Source organism: Caloenas nicobarica, chromosome 4 (genome assembly GCF_036013445.1).
Source record: "Caloenas nicobarica isolate bCalNic1 chromosome 4, bCalNic1.hap1, whole genome shotgun sequence".
Classification (NCBI taxonomy): Eukaryota; Metazoa; Chordata; class Aves; order Columbiformes; family Columbidae; genus Caloenas; species Caloenas nicobarica.
The window spans coordinates 52,317,543-52,333,839 of record NC_088248.1 but is presented as its reverse complement, the minus strand read 5'-3'; the positions used below and the strand labels follow the sequence as shown (position 1 = coordinate 52,333,839).

The 16,297-nt window shown below is 38.3% G+C and overlaps 1 protein-coding gene across 2 annotated transcripts in view; it reads right to left on the bottom strand.

The window, feature by feature from the left end:
- GABRA4 (gamma-aminobutyric acid type A receptor subunit alpha4) overlaps positions 1 to 16,297 on the bottom strand; it is a 36,393-nt gene extending 20,096 nt beyond the window's left edge. Inside the window, exons 1-7 of one of the 2 annotated variants that reach the window (XM_065633300.1) lie at positions 16,269 to 16,297; positions 15,998 to 16,116; positions 6,707 to 6,774; positions 4,135 to 4,355; positions 3,949 to 4,031; positions 2,025 to 2,168; positions 482 to 634 (exon numbers count right to left, since the gene is read on the bottom strand). In XM_065633300.1, coding sequence (XP_065489372.1) covers positions 482 to 634; positions 2,025 to 2,168; positions 3,949 to 4,031; positions 4,135 to 4,355; positions 6,707 to 6,774; positions 15,998 to 16,116; positions 16,269 to 16,297 — 817 coding nt within the window. Of the gene's footprint in view, positions 1 to 481; positions 635 to 2,024; positions 2,169 to 3,948; positions 4,032 to 4,134; positions 4,356 to 6,706; positions 6,775 to 15,997; positions 16,117 to 16,206 lie in introns of both variants that reach the window. The other variant, XM_065633299.1, reaches the window with a different exon arrangement.

Below are 16,297 nucleotides of genomic sequence, written 5' to 3'. Positions count from 1 at the left end.
AGCCGTACCCATAACAACCTTCCACTGATGACACAGATATCTCACAAGAAGACATCTGTATATCTAACAAAATCCCAATAAAATTGTTTGTAAAGTATTTTAGAAAGTGTAAGTTCAAGTAATTACACTACTGTTCAGTGGAGGATAAAACTGCTGTGGGTGCAGATGAAGGACATGACTCTGTTACTCAGGGCCAGGTCTTCCCACTTTGCTTCCTCAAACAGGCAGAATCCTGATATACACCCCCATTTACCACAGGCAACAGTATCACCCTTCTGGTTAAATATTCTGAACTTCTTCCGAGATTCCAAGGATTCACATATCAACCTTCTTCGTACATTGATAGCAAAAATTCTGCTGAATTTACATTATTCGATGTTTCTGTGCTAGTGTGGAAGCAGTACACTCCAATGCACTAGAAAGGCCGATTCTAGTGAAAGTCATTAAAAGAGGAAGTACAAGAAATAAAAGAAATAATTACCAAACACAGTTCTAGCTGGCACAGATTCCTTATTTATCCAAAATGAAACTTGAGAAAGGATCACGGTCATAATGCATGGGATATAGGTCTGAATCATAAAATAACCCATTTTTCGTCTGAGGTGGAAGTAAACTGTCATAACAATATATTCACCTAAAAAAAAAAAAAGACAAGAAAAAGAAAATATTTTTTCTGATTGCGCAACAAATTTGTGTTGCAAAATAACTGTTTCAGATTATCAACTAGGATTGTTTAAGATGATGCTATTCATACCACTTAACGTGCATAGAAAGATACATTCCTTAGAGACAAGAATGAATGAAAGTTTTAAACAAAAAATCCTGGAAGTAGTAGGTCCTTACAGTGCCATTCTGAGGCTGCTATCAAAAATACTATAGACGTACAGCTAATACTGGAGTACATTTTACAGTATAAGCATGATTTTTAAAATTCTTTTGGCATCTGCTGAAGAAAAGAGTCTCAAGGTACAAGCTATCTACCTTCCATAGTATCCAGAATATTGTGGTACCTACGTGCCAAATAAAACAATAATAGCAATAATGCACATCAAACGATATGGAGGCATCTCAGCTTTTTACTAGGTTTATACATCAGCACTACCGTGATAATCAAACAAATGCAAAAATCATTAACAAGCATTAAAAATACTGTAAGTTTACCTAAAATATCATTCATATTAAACAAAACAACTGCAGTTTTACCATAAACTGAAAAAAAGTGCTTAAATAAAGCACTACAGAATGAGCATTGTGGAGACAGTAAGGAAATTCTGTTGTTAACTCACAGTAATCAATATGCTGAGAAATAAATTTCTAGTCTATTGCAAAATGCTGCTTTATCTTTGAGAAAACCATCTGTAGAGAAGTACAAATATATTTGCTTTATCTGTTTCATTTTGACCATCTCACAACACACAAACATGCTGATGCCTAGAAAATTATTCCAGATTTTAAAAATATTTTATGCTTGTTTATCACCACACTGCTCATCAGTGATACTTCACCCATTTCGGATGCCTGTAGTTGCCATTTGCTTCTTTCTCGCAGCACAAATCATCAGAAGTATCTATTGTGACTAATGCATTTGTGCCTATCCTTATCTGACTAGAGGGTTTTTATGGCTTTAATAACCCATTCTGTATGCTGTACTTCTATCTCGAGCTGTTTGCACCGTCAAACAAAGGAAGTCTTTTGCACATAATGTGGATACAGTGCTGAGAAATTACTTCCTCACCCAGGCATCCTCTTGACTCTTCAAACTGCATTTTAAGCAGTGATTAAATGCTCATTTTGTCCCTTGGAGTAATGATCTCATTCTAGCTTTCTGAAACTGTCACAATCTACGGTAATGAATCTGCAAATGTAAATCTGAAGGACAGTAACCTAATTCAGATTTATGCTCTCAGCCCTTAATAATATATCCTATGACATTCAGTAGAATATAGGAAGGAAAGAAAAAAGCCTTGGGCAATGTTACGGGGTTAGTTTTACCTCAAGTTGGTTTTTACTGATGAGATTCCTACCTGTAATAGATTTAATGGTTTCAGTGGATACTGTATGTCCAAGCAGGTCATACTGAACTAAACTGGAAGACTCCTCAGGAACTTCCACTGACTTCTCAGGTCCTTTTGTCCACGTATAAATCATTTCACTCTTTGGATAAGCATCTACAACACAGCATCAGTTTGCATAAATAGGAAACAACTTCTCACACCTTACTAAGAACCCAATCCAAACCTACTGAAATCGAACAGCAAGACTCACAGTGACAATTTTAGAAAATACCCTTCATGTTAAGTTATCCCCAAAAGCCACCCTCAGAGGAGAATAAATAGGAGCTAAGGTCATACATCAAGTGGCACATAGAAATTCACTTCACATTTGAATGTGAAGTCTAAACTCAAGTTCTTTCTGGATGAGCCCTTATTGGGCATCTAAAATTTATCTTTAAATTATTTTAGAAATTTCTATCTAAAATTGTATCATTAAAATGTACCAATATATGAAAAAGGGCATGTATAAGGATACAGTTTAGAGACCAAGTGCACATTTCTTTACAGAAGAGAGTGAGTATACTAAAAACTATATTATACTAAAAGCTATATTTTAAACTTGTGTTGAAAATATTTGCCAGAACCCAGAGGTCAGTAAAAAAAAAAATCACAATAGCCCAAAAATAAGCACACCCAAAGAAACAGTTTACATTTAATACAAAAGACATAACTTAGGGCTAGCATTCTATCCTTACACAGCCCAAACTCCTGTTAAAATTAAATTAAATCAGTCTTGCATTTGAAATGGCTACATCTTATTTCAGGTTTCACTGAGGAAGATATCAGATTAGTGTCAAGCGTACTTTCTGCTGGCTGGTAATTCTGCCTGAAGAAATATGCCTGTGGAGAAGCTCCCAATATTGAGGTTTCCCTACCACACAGTTGATACCAAAGCCAATTCTAGCAGCACCTGGTTTCCAGCCTCACCAAAACAGGGATGAAAAGCTTTATCGGAGCAGTGTCTTTAATATCCCCCTTGTGGTTGACTACCTAGCCGTATAAACTGAATTTATGCTAAGGAAAGACTACAAGTCACTTCCAGCCATTTCTAATTTCAGGGTTCTGGAGTCAAGGAAAACAGATTAATGTCCAGCCACAGACTACAACTGAGTATAAAGCAGAGAAGTCAGCAACTGAGGAGGGTTAGAAAAGTGACAAGATAGTTAATGGAGTGTACCAACCATTTCCAGGTGGTCTCAGTGGTCTCTGCTACAGCTTCAAATCAGGGAATCATAAGTGCCTCCCTTGGTTGTTATGTAGTATGTCCCAAAATGTTTCTTCTAGCCAAAATTTGCAGATTATCCAAAAATCCACATCTGATTTCAAAGCAGGAAAGGATAGTCACCTGCGCCAAGATTCCTCTCACTGGTCTAAAATTATTTATCTAGACTAAACTTGTCATGCAGAATCCCATTATAGGCCAAGACAAATACAACTAAAGATCAAATCTTTACTCGTAATCTAGACATCTAACTTCGGACATCAACGTGCCTCCACTGACTGTAAAGAAAGTCAACCTGTTTCCCTAGGTGCCTTTTACCTGCCTGTTGGAAGGTGAGACAGATCCCACTCTCTGTGTCTTCTCCAGAGAATCTCTCACTTCACTGAGTACCCAATTCCTTCCTAAGAACCAAGTAAAACTATATATTTCAAGTAACTGTATAGCCAGAATAGTGGGGTTTAACATAACAGCTGAATCACTGCCTGCTTTTCAATTCTCTGCCTAGATTTAAGTTTTTAGGCTCTAATTAAAATTCCCAAGGAACTTAACAGGAGTTTGGCTGCATAGGGATTGTGTATCGAGACTAATATTCAGAAAGTTCAGTAATTGTTCAAAATCTACTTCTACTATTTAAATTCTGTAGTTACAAGAAATTTCATAATTGCAACTTACAACTCCCAAATTTGAGAGGACAAGCATGACCATCCATGGGAAAGTCCACTAATCTCATGGGACACTCTGCACTTATTGTAAGCCTATAATGGAACAAATTAAATAGTCTCTGGTTGCCATTTTGTCTAGGCATTATAACTTTTTGCATACAGTAATTGTAAGAAGCTGAACAAACAAGTTAGATACCTCATTGTGTACAGGATAGTGCCATTTCTCATTATTCTGAATAGTTTATTTGGGGCTGTCATATTATGTGCAACAGACTTTTTCCCATTCCTGAAGAAAGTGTCAGGAGTCCACACCTTCGAAACCATCAAGTTGTTAAGTCTTAAAATTTCAATAGGGCCATCATATTTTAATCTTTTGTCTACCCATGTCTGACGGAAGAAGACATCCATTGTATACTCCTGTATTGAATTGCAGAAAAACAAAGATCACATTTGCATGTGTGTTGCCTGTAAAAAACCAAAAATCCCTCAGGAGCAAAGAAGTCAGTAGTAAAGAAAAGGCTAAGTCCACTATACAAACGTATTTCCACCAATTAAAGTGTGTTGTGTACTTATTAATAGCTTAATTTCCCACATTAGTCACATCAATAAATTGCTACACATATTTAATCATTAAGGAATAATTAATCTAATTAGGTTGCAGGAAGCAGGCAATTGAGTTTGTAGTCTAGCATATAAAAGGAAACAAATGATTTCCGACAGTAAGTGTCAACAGAGTTTTAAAGAAAATATATCCATGGATTTTCTGCTCCTGGCTAAATTAAAAATACCAGGACAAAAAATTACTTCCACTTTAAAGTCAGGAAAGAAAAATTAAGTTCAACTGATGTAAAGCAAGCTTTTAAATGAAGAAAGCTAAATATTTCATTTGCCAGAAAATCCATTCAGGTGTCCCAAAGAAAACATGTAAACAACAAGTGCAGACCTGCAGACACAGGCACATCATGAGAAACCATATGTGAATGAAAAGACAAAGGAATGCATTTCTCATCTTGAGAAGCTAAAGCATTTCACAAAAAAAGCATCATGTGGCATTGAAAAAGGTAACACTGAAAGCTTTAAGTCCTTTCTGACTTACAGTTGTGACTTTTTTCTAAGCCAAACAATGTTTTCTGACTTTATTTCAAACTTCTTGCATAATGTTACCATTGAAACTACTTGTATGGCAATACCTATTTGCATGGGCAAGGAGGCATGTCTGCGACTGTAACGTAATGTAGAATTATATCTGTCTTCTTTTCCATGGCTGCATCCTCCACTGTGGTTTATAGGTCATCTATGAAAAGTCTCTTTTCTAACGTAATTTCTTGCTGGTGACTTCATAGCTCATAAGCAGCAGTTGCTGTTATTAGCCTCTACGTGACAGATTTTGCAACATCAGATTTCAACTCTTTTCATTACACCGGGTACAAAAGTAACCGCACTTTAAAAAGACATTCTGATCATCCCCTGTACTAAGACTGTATCACACTTTGCTGTTTCAGCAAGTTTTATGAGTGCAGCCACATTCAGATTCCATCGGGTCTCTAACGGATGCATTAACCCAAAACCAATTCCTGGATCTCTGAATAGCCTTCTAACTAATCCCTAATGATGAAAGGGTAAACATTTCCTGTAAACTCTCCTTTTGCCAGTTCTTTACCTACCTTCAGTGCATGTTCTCATTCCTGCCTTCTCCAATATAACTATTAACTTCTATGTGGCACCATGTCAAATGCTTCAGTAAAACCTGAGAGGTGCCACACTGCCCTCATTTCAGATTTGAGGCACACATTACTAGATTTCCTTGGGACCAGATTCTTGTACCTCTTGTCACACAGAATAGCATTATACGGCACATGGCAACCATTGAAGGGATAAGATGCATTTCAATATGAGATGACTGTCACAAATCTAGCCCTTGAAAAAATATCTTGCTATCACATACCTTTCCACATGATAGAACCATATCGGGTGCACCACAAAGGGCATGACAGCACTGTATGGGAAGAAAGTTACTGTCCTGAAATGGCCTTTCCCTTAAAGAAGTTCAGTTTAGCACATATAGCTGTGTTACATCCATGTGATTTCTTGGATATTTTATAAGAAGAGAAACTATTGTATCACTTCAGGGTGTACCACTAGATTATAGAAGGTGATGAGAGTTATGCTGGATTTGACCTCAAATGAATACAGATGCCATTCAGGCACAAATAACAGTACACACAAATATAATGTTTCTCTTCTGTAACTACATCAGAAAGTGAATATCAAAGTGATGTGCATGGAGACACTTATGAAAACTCTTTATCAGGCAAACAGTTGCTGAAAGCGATGGTAAAAGGGGCACAAATATCAGCAAAGAGCATTCATCCGAAATGAAAACATCAACAAATATTTGTGAAATGATGTCATTATTATTCACCTGAGAATAACACAAGTTTCAGGAAGGAAAGGCAATTTCAAAGATATTACACATTTTCCTCACAGTAGACTGACTTAGTCACTCCCCACAAGGCTTGATTCTGCCTCTACACCATGGAAGAGTGTTTTAAATCCTATGACTTGAATTCCTTAAGCCAGCCAAAACCAGTGAAAGTGTGAGCAGAATCAGGCCTGATGTATCTAATTATAAGCTGTAAATTAAGCTGTTACTAATCTTGCCTACTTTGCGTGATTGACAGAATAGTACAGCTGAAGCATCCACTCCTTACTGCAGTTAATGGTTTCTCAGAACCAGGAAATGACATTTTAATCCCAGAGATACATACCATTTCTACATCAGAAACAGGTCCAAAACTGGTGACATATATATCTGTTTTCACTTCAGTAACAGGACCTAATGTATAAAAGGAAATGAGCAAGAAAACATCAATTTTGCAGGTCAACAATTCCCATAAATGATCCTGGCATGTGAGGTTATCACTTTGAGGATTCTGTGGATGAGCAAGAGCACAATGCAAACACAGGTCATTTCAGATAAGTCTCTAATAACAAGCACTGCTCAATTACCTTTACCAAATATCTAAATCAAAAGCAGCATTTCCATGCAAATCCCCATTCAGAAAACCAATGTTGACTCAACGGATAAGAAAACAGATGCCAAAAAATTAAAAGGCTCACTGAAAACACCATGCTAATTAACAACAAGCACTGAATTCAGGAAATCCACATTCCCCAAGGCATTTATTACTAACATTCTGTCCTATTAGTAATAACTGGACTACAGATATGAGCATGCCATGCACTGGGCAACTAGTACTGCAGGATCACAAACTGCATCCATATCCTTAGATATACTTAAGTGCTTTAACACTGACAGTCAAAAGACAAGTTGGATATCTAAGGATTTTTGAAGGTTTGAACCAAGGTCCACATGCTACTATTACAGAAAGCCCATCCTGAAAGAACTAGCGATCCTTAGGACACCGTTAAGACCAGTGCCCTGAGCAGAGGTCTTGCGCTCTCACAGCTGGGTACTGCACAGCAGCCCTCAAGGGAAGCAGCTTCATTTTAACATGTCATTTCCTTTATTACAGGACAAAACACCCTGAAATTTCAGATGGGCATTCACTCTACAGTACACTCCACAGCTCCCCTTAAACCAAAGACGACATGTACTAACTAATTTCACTGGGATTTCAGTCTGTTCCCAATTTAAAAAGCCAGAAAGCTGCTAATCATTATCAGTTATTACGATGATTCTGTGATCGAAGCATTGGCTAATGGTTTAATTCAGGTAATTAACTCGCATCACAAATTAAAAAACAAAAAAACCCCCACAAAACAAAAAACAAACAAAAAACAAACCAAAACAAAACAACAAAACTACTGATGATCTTACCAAACAGTATCTATTTGAAAAAAAAGTATGATCTACAAATTCACAACCACAGTTTCTAATCCCCTACAACTCAAATTTCTAAAGAGAATAAGTGGCTCAAGTCTGTTAATACAGGCTTTATCATAGCATTTGTAATCTAAAAACTAAAGGAGGAAAGACTTAAGAATAATAGCAGCAGAAGAATATGTTCCTCTTGGAAAGAAAACAACAAAAAAGAAAATCACTTCACAGATGTCACTTTGAATCAAATGTTAAAAGGAGAAAAAGAAATAAGAAACTAGAAAATAGGGAACCTATACTTTTGCACCTAGAATGAGTGTCAAACTGTGAATAAAACATAAAATAAAATGATGTAAAATGATTTCACTGTTTGCAAGTTATATAAAGAGCAGCTAAGAATTTTTCAGCTAAAAGTCAAAAACACGACTTTGCTGGAAGTTAACAGTTTCACAGAAGGACATTTATTTGAGATAAAATCTAAAGAAAATTCACCCTAGAATGTTTGGTAGCTCAATGGTCCCTGGAAAGCTGGATAGTTTGGCACGTTTGTTTTGAATAGGCTTTAAGCAGAAACTCTCTAGTTCCAGATAACACACTTCCATATTATGCTGTTTGTGTTTTGCAATGGGTTGCTCTCTAAACGTGTCAAATGGAGGCTGTTCCCCTTTCTACAAATAACGAAGTGTTCATTAGGTCAGGGAAATCCACAAGTGATTAGAACACTTATTTTACTGACAATGTAGTCCAATGAGATTTCCTGAATATAAATATTTCTGCGGAGCAGGAGAGCTCCAAAAGATTGGAAAAACTCGCATTAGAGCTGTCAAGATACTGGAAGTGATGATATTCATCTTTGGTATTAGAAAAAAGGGAGAAAAGCCCAATCATACTTGTACCCAGAAACAGAAGAGAGCCAATTGTACCTGACCTCCCATAATCACAAGACAATAATTTATATACAGTTGGTTTAAACATATAAATATTTATCTCACCTGAACTTTATACGTTTCTAAAATCGAAGTTCTACAAAAATGAAAAAGTCATTTTCTCATGTAGCTCTAAGAGGAAAATGCAGGAATTAGGCTCAATAATAAAAGAATACTGAATACTGCACTCAGTTCCTGAATCTCTTTCAGGAACTGCTTTATTTGTTAGTTCTAAGAAACTAAATAGGAATATTCCTCAAAAACAAATAAAACAAAAAAAAGCACTAACTCTAAACCTTTAACTGTTTTCTTTTGGTGAGATCTTCTTTTCTTTAGCTCACAGAACACCGTAATTTTATAATCATATCAAATTGAGCAAAGGGACAGATTTTTTTTTCCCCCACAGGCATGAGATGCTTTTTCTCAGGCATTGATTTCTTTTGTTTTATGAAATGATTACAGCTTCACAGACAATAAGTGCTGAGAGGCTTCTTGCATGTTTATTTTTTGGAGTTTCTCAGAAAGAAGGGGAGAGCTAAGACCAAGAAGCTAATCTGCAAATCAGCAAGCCTACGACTTAATGCTCTTAGAAATCCTATAGCAGCAGCACAGGACTAAAACTACGCTTTAGTAACTGCTATTCTGCTCTCAAACCTTTATTTATTAGTAGGTAAGAAGGAGGAACTCACAAAGCCACAAAATAAGGTTGAAATTAAAGTTTACTTTCGGTTGCTTGTCTGACATGATGGCAGCACAGTGACAAAACAAACGTTAAAAGGCCATGATAAGATGGCAGATTAATGAGGATCTAGAAATATTTTAGGCATCATAACAGTTATCCAGCTAGTACTGACATGTAAATCCTTGCTTTGCATCCAAAACCTTGGTCAAACAGGAAAATGCCTGGCAGGAGTGAAGACAGCAGCAAGGGACAGTGAAGCTGACTATCTCCCTAATGCTTTTTCTCCAATCGCAGCCCTGTCGTGCTCCACATCTTCCACCTACATTGTTAGTTCACAATTGTTAAGGCCAAATCTTGGATTTTCTAACATATCCCAGTACTTAATGCCAACCAAGGAGTATCTATGGCGACACCAAAATCTATCCCTTATTCTTCTTGTTCTAGAAGAAAACATAACTCCAGTTGCTAACAATAGCAGGGGTACAAATAGTGAGTCATGCTTCTTTTTTTAAAAAAAACCCAACTATTATTAATCATGGGAATTCCTGTCAACGAGGAGGTGATCTGTAGTCACCTAACCTACTTTTACTGGTGATTTAAGCATCTCTCCGAAACGAACGTGTTGCACCACTTAATCAACTCAGGCTCTGCAAGCAGAAGATCCTATTAGAATCTTTAACACACTGTTACTGGCAATAAAATGCAGGGAGTTCTAAGAAGGCCAATTAACTTTAAATATGACCATTTGGTCTTATCCTTCAATGGATGTTCAGAAAGCATCTATCCAACATAAATCTTTAGAAATGCTGAAGAACTATTTATAACACACTGGTGTGTATTTTTATGTCAATGAAATAGGAGGAGAATCCTACACACTGCAGTGGGAACAGTTAAGTCTGAATCACTGCTTGCAAGATAATATACTTTAAAGCTCAGGCAGGATTAAAAGCAACCTCTGCAAAAAAGCCAGAATAGTTCAGTGTTAGATAAAGATGTTACATGTGGGCTGAAGAAGCGATGTCAGGCCCTAACCCTGTGAAGAGGAACATAAGACAGTCCTCCCATGCGTTTTATGCCAACATATCGGTTGAACTGCAGCACAGCTCCCAGTGAAAGACTTTGGGCTCCATTATCCCCGTGTCTCCATAGGCAACTGTCACTGCAGAGATCTCCACTGTATGTAAACAGTCAAATCCTGCACAGGCTTTCTGTATGTTGCAAATTTTGCCATCAAGAGTCATGCGACCAATTGGGAACATTAGCAAGCAAGTCTGTACAACGGTTTCAGTGTGCAAATTATAATTTAAATGCAAAATGCAGTTATTGCTGCTATTATGAGATCAGTCCTGGGATATATAAACTTCATGAAGTTATATTACATCAGTTCCTTAAAAAAAAGAAAAAAGTCGTTGATACAGATTTTTTTTCTAATAACTACATGTGAAAGATTTGGTGCTTCCTTTTTCAAAATTCTTGCTGCCTGAATAGGGTTGATACCTGTTAAGTGATGAAAAAAAGCCATCATATGAAGCATGTTCTCTTGTTTCATTTTATCAGGAAGAACAGCTGAGGACACCTGCTACACGTAAGATTTCTGTTAGGAAACAACTAGATAGGGTATTTTTTAAAAATTAATGTGGAATTCAAACACATGGGCTATATTCTCCACCAAAAGACAAATACAACAAACACAGCAGCACACAATAACCTCTGTCTCTATATATGTTCATCCATCCATCCATCCATGTCTGAACCCTGAAAAGAGAAAAATATACCTCCAGAAACGAGGAGATTACTGTTTCTTTGCCTGTTCATCAGCAGATAATCTCTGCTGAGACAGCCAACAAGCTTGGTACTGGTGCCAGTTTTCGTGATGTGGACACCTGTCTACTAAGGACTGGACTAAGAATATCGGCTAATTTTATACAGGTCACTGAACAACAGACAGATGGTAATGACTTCAAGCATTACTAACCTGGGCCAAATTCAAATCAGTCAACTACAGGTATCTAACACCATATCCTGTTAAGCCTTTGAGTCATCTACTCTCACCAGCTGAGGAAGACTGGACAATTGCCTGGAAAAAAAAGATCAGCTTCACTTCACAATGCTCACTTCAAGTCCATTTGCAATCTAAAAAATAAAAATAAATTACAATATCTATTATGCTGAGCAAGGGAACCTTGAAGGTACACAAGTTCATAATAAGAGCAGATAATCATGTAGATATTTTTCTTTTCTCTAAAAACAGAAAATGGTTTTTGCTCTTCAAATTTATTCTGGGTTTATTTTCTGACTAAAGTCATTCCTCCTGCATTGACAGGAAACTAAACTCTTCAGAAATGCTGCTCTTCAGCTGAACATCACACAGCCTAGAAGGGGCAGAGAAGCCCTCTCCTACCCTTCTGAGGGGAGATGGCCAGCATATTTAATTCCACCAAGTACTCAGCTGCACTTTCACAGGTACGAGATCACAAGAAAGAATATGAAAAGAGGAAGAAAAAGGAAAATGCATGAACACAGTCCTGTTCCTTCTACTCACGAGCCAGTGTACGTGGCACCTTCCAAACAGAAAGGCACAGAGCTATCACCATTTCACTGGCTGATGGTGAGACTTGCAGCTCATGCCAGACTCTACCTCACACAAGTAAACAGAACCCATGAGGACAGAGAACTCCAGCTTTCACCAACTGTAACACACTGTGGACAATACTGTCAACTTGTTTAGAGCTAAGGACAGCAGGTTTCGCCATCAGACTCACCACCTTTTTTCTTTGGTCTGGCCGTACAATTGGCCATCAAAAGCAAGACCATAGAGATGAGATGTTCTCTAAAAGGCACAATTCATTAAAATTAGCAGATATATGGCAGCGCACAGTGATGTTGCCCTTACCAGCTTCAATCCCTCCATTCCTTCTTACTTCCCCAAGTGCTGGCTAAAGCGTGGTGAGTCAGTGTACCACGAAATTTCCAAGGACACCATTACATTTTTTAAAGTTACAATCCAATACATGTTTGAACTGGATTTCACAGGCCCTTGTTTATGTCAAGAGTTGCTCAAGTGTAGTCTGAAACCATGCAAGTGTTTAAAATGGCAAATCAGACCAAAGCCTTTTATTTCAAGTGAATAACACACCTTTTAAAAAGTTTCTGGATTTCTACTGTCACTTTGAAACTAATCACCAGTAGAAAGGTAACAAGGAAATTTTCAGAAAAAACACAACTTTTGCAACTTTCTATAGTTTTGCTACATGTCATACACAAAATTTTTAAAAGCACATGAAAACTGGAGTCAGGGCATAACTAGAAATGCTTTTGCTTCAAAGTTTTACAGCTGAATCAAAACGGCACTGTGGTAGCACTCTTGAAGTTTTCCAGCAGACAATGCTTTTAATTAATCACGCTCTAAGTGGCTTCTGTAAACACCATGTTCTTATGGAGTGGTTTTGACCAGGAAACTCACATGCATTACAAATTGCATTCTGAGGATAATGGTATAATGGAGCACATGGTGTAGAGAATGGAATTGCCTTCATTTCCACCACACTATTTTCAAACATCATACAGCATTGCTCTATTCATTAGTCCCTAAATACCTTCCCTCTGCTGAATTCAGAACTCTTATGCATTTAAAGTCTTCCTGACAGCACTTAGAGGTTTTTTTCTTTCCTACATAGAACTGCCCATTCTGCTTTGTTTCATTCAATTTCTAGGTGAAATTTCTTTGCTTTTTCCTTGCTTCTTTAGATTCCCGCCTCCCCCAAACTTATTGGGAACTTTCACTTAAATGGTCTTTAATAACCTTTTTCATAAACCCTTCTGGTTTGGTTTATTACACTATTTATCACACTACCAAAACTCAGAGTGCCTAGTAAGTGACAGCAGTATTTTAGGTTTTTTAAATCCACTTAATAAAGTGAGAGTTTGTAACGCAAGGTGTCAATCCAATGACATGGGAAACTTCATTCTTCTATTAATCCTCAACATATGCCATGCTCCTGCATAAGAAGTACCAAGACAAGCTTCCATATACTCCACTGAGGTTCAAAACCCTCCTGAGAGACCATTTCCAGACTGTAAGCATGCTCAAGCAATTTCTCGTTCATAACTAGCAAAAATTTGGCTAATTAATGACAGTGGGGAGAATTTGGATCCAGTTTTAGGAAATCTCCAAAATGTAATGCTTTTTACTTCAGTCTGCATGCAAAAAATCTTCATGAATTGTTATTTGTGGCAACTCTGGAAGATGCCAGCAACATTCAGAATTTGGCTACCTCCGCAAGTCTGATTTTAAACATAATTTGCACCAAAATTAGAAATGTTTTCATTAATTTGAAGTTTAAAATCAGCAGTCAGACCTCTATGAGGCCTTTTGTTCTTAAAATAAAACCTTCATTTCGAGTCACGTGAAAACTAGATGGTGAATCAGCTTCAAGAATAAAACAAAAATAAATATTCTGTTGTTCATCAGAAAGTGACGTAGTTTTTAAATACCAAAACACACTATACTTTCTATTTCTAAATATTCCCATCCCCTCTGACATTTTGTTTTCTATGCTATAAACTAGTGAATGACCCACTTTTAAGAGGTAAGTCCCATTCGTCATAAAGATTTATGACCAAAAAAAGGAAAATTTTATTTAGATAGTTTATATTTTAATAACTAATTCATAGTTATTACTCTGAGTTACGACAAAAAGTCCAATTGCAGAAAATTATTTGTTCAGTTGTTTGTTTTGGCTTTTGTGGGGTGGTTTGGTTTGGTTTTTTTGTTTTTTAAACTGTTCTTGTCAAATCAGATGAAGATAACTTTTGCTGTAAGGAGTTAGGGAGGCAGGCATCATTTTCAAAAATAAAGCATTTTTCCCCATATTTTACTTGGAAGTTAAAAACGCAAAGATCGGTCGTTTAGATGTTAGAAGGAAGAGGCAAGGAGGAGCAATATAATATCCATTTTGTGAAATATTCACCCAGAAGTATTTTCCCCAGGCTGAAATCTGAGAGTTTTTTCCTCCCTCTATCATTTACTTCAATATTGCCGTTATGAAAGTTCAAGGAGATACAATGAACTTTTTTCCTTGACAGCATTTTGCTGAAAGCCTGTAGCACTTACAGGGGAAAAAGATCTACTTTTGCAAAATATCCTACAGAGGACAGCTTTATTAAAATAAAAATCAACATAAACTGTATGTCATATTTCATATTTAGTAGCTGTCTAATTTTAGAAATCTGATAACGCTCATAAAGCACCTTTGCTAGATGACTAATTAGTTGGCATTCAACCTAAAATGATGCCAAACATAGCACATCTCTTGTACACGTGCAGAAGTGCCTGTAACCCCTCTGCAGAGACTAAATTGCAAAAGGCTACCAGTTCCCAATGATTCCTCTGGGTGCTAATAAATTTAGCTTCCTTCTCACTTAATGTGTAAGCTCACTTACAGAAGGCCTCATCTATTCTATACACTCAAAATAATAAAGGAGTGATCAACGATGCCAGGTGTTATCCTTTAACAATCACGATCATGCCTGTGAGCACTGTATATGGCATATGGGGAACGTGTTCACATACGTGTCAGTGTAGATGGATCACGTGTACGAAGAAGGTACTTTCAGAGGGGGAAGAAAGTATTTTGCAATATAAACCTACGCAAGGATCTCATTCAATCCTATATAGGAAGCAGCCTATAAAATGCTCATTATAGCTTTGTGCAACATAAGAGCTGTAGCATATCTTTTAAAATCTTTTTTTAAAACTTGCAAATCTATATTTTTAATATCTTCATTCTAGATCACAAAATAAACTTTTATTTCATCTGGATCGTAATGATTTTTGATTCCAAGTCCCTACACAGTAACATCAAAACCAATAAAGAACAACAAGTCTGGCTGCTCCTTCAGCAGCACAAAACTGCGTCTTAGCAGCCTGGGGCACAAAAGGGGGCACAAAACCCCCACAGGCAAAGCACAAGTGAAGGTAAATCTGAGACTCCTCCACTTCTAATTCCTATACAGCGATTAAGTCTACTACTTCTAAAGCAAAGCTGGAATTCAAGCAACTGTGGTAAAGAACTGGTGTGCTCAGGCACCTGAGCTCTGCTTTTCCCTAACCAGTGGAATAGCACCCATCAAAGACCTGACCTCTTAGGCTGGTGAAAATACACTTCTTTCTATTAGGACCCGAGCCGTGGCATTTAGGGGCCAAAAACTGCCAAGAACCAGAAGAATCTGGATGTTAGACAGGTCCCACCATGCTCATCAAGCCAACGCACACCGGCTTCAAGGGTTGGTTTGTTTTTTTTTTCCCTCCAGCGCAACAGCAGCAGCCCGAGCCCAGAGTGTGGGCAGAGCAGCAAGCGGGGGCTGAGCCCGGGACCGCGCCAGCAGAGCCCCCATGGCCGAGGACCCTCAGCCCCCCCCAGAGCTTTCGGGGCCAGACGCTGCCTCGCTGCCGGCCCTTCTCTCCCCGGAGGGCTCGGACCCCGGGGCTGGGAGAGAAAGGTCACACACACGTTTTCGGTCGGTAACGGGTCAGTATGAGCGGCGAGCGCTGCGCCCCCCGCCCCTGCCCCGTTCCCCCCCTAACGCCGGCACCGCGCCGCCACCGTACCCCCGAATCCCGGTCGCAGGCGGTTGTCATAGCCATCCAGGAGGCTGTTCAGGATGCTGGTGAAATTCTCCGGCCACAATTTCTCCTCTTTTTTGCTCTGCCCTGGCGGCCCGGTGAGACTACGAGGCAAAGAGGGAGCGGGTGAGCGGAGCCGCCGGGAGCCCAGGACCGGCCGCCCCGGCGCCCCCGCCGCCGCCGGGGGTACTCACCACGTCGCCAGGCACAGGCAGTGCAGGAGGGCGATGGAAAGACCCGAGGACATGGCGATGGCTGGCTCCTTGGCAGAAACCATCTTTGCAT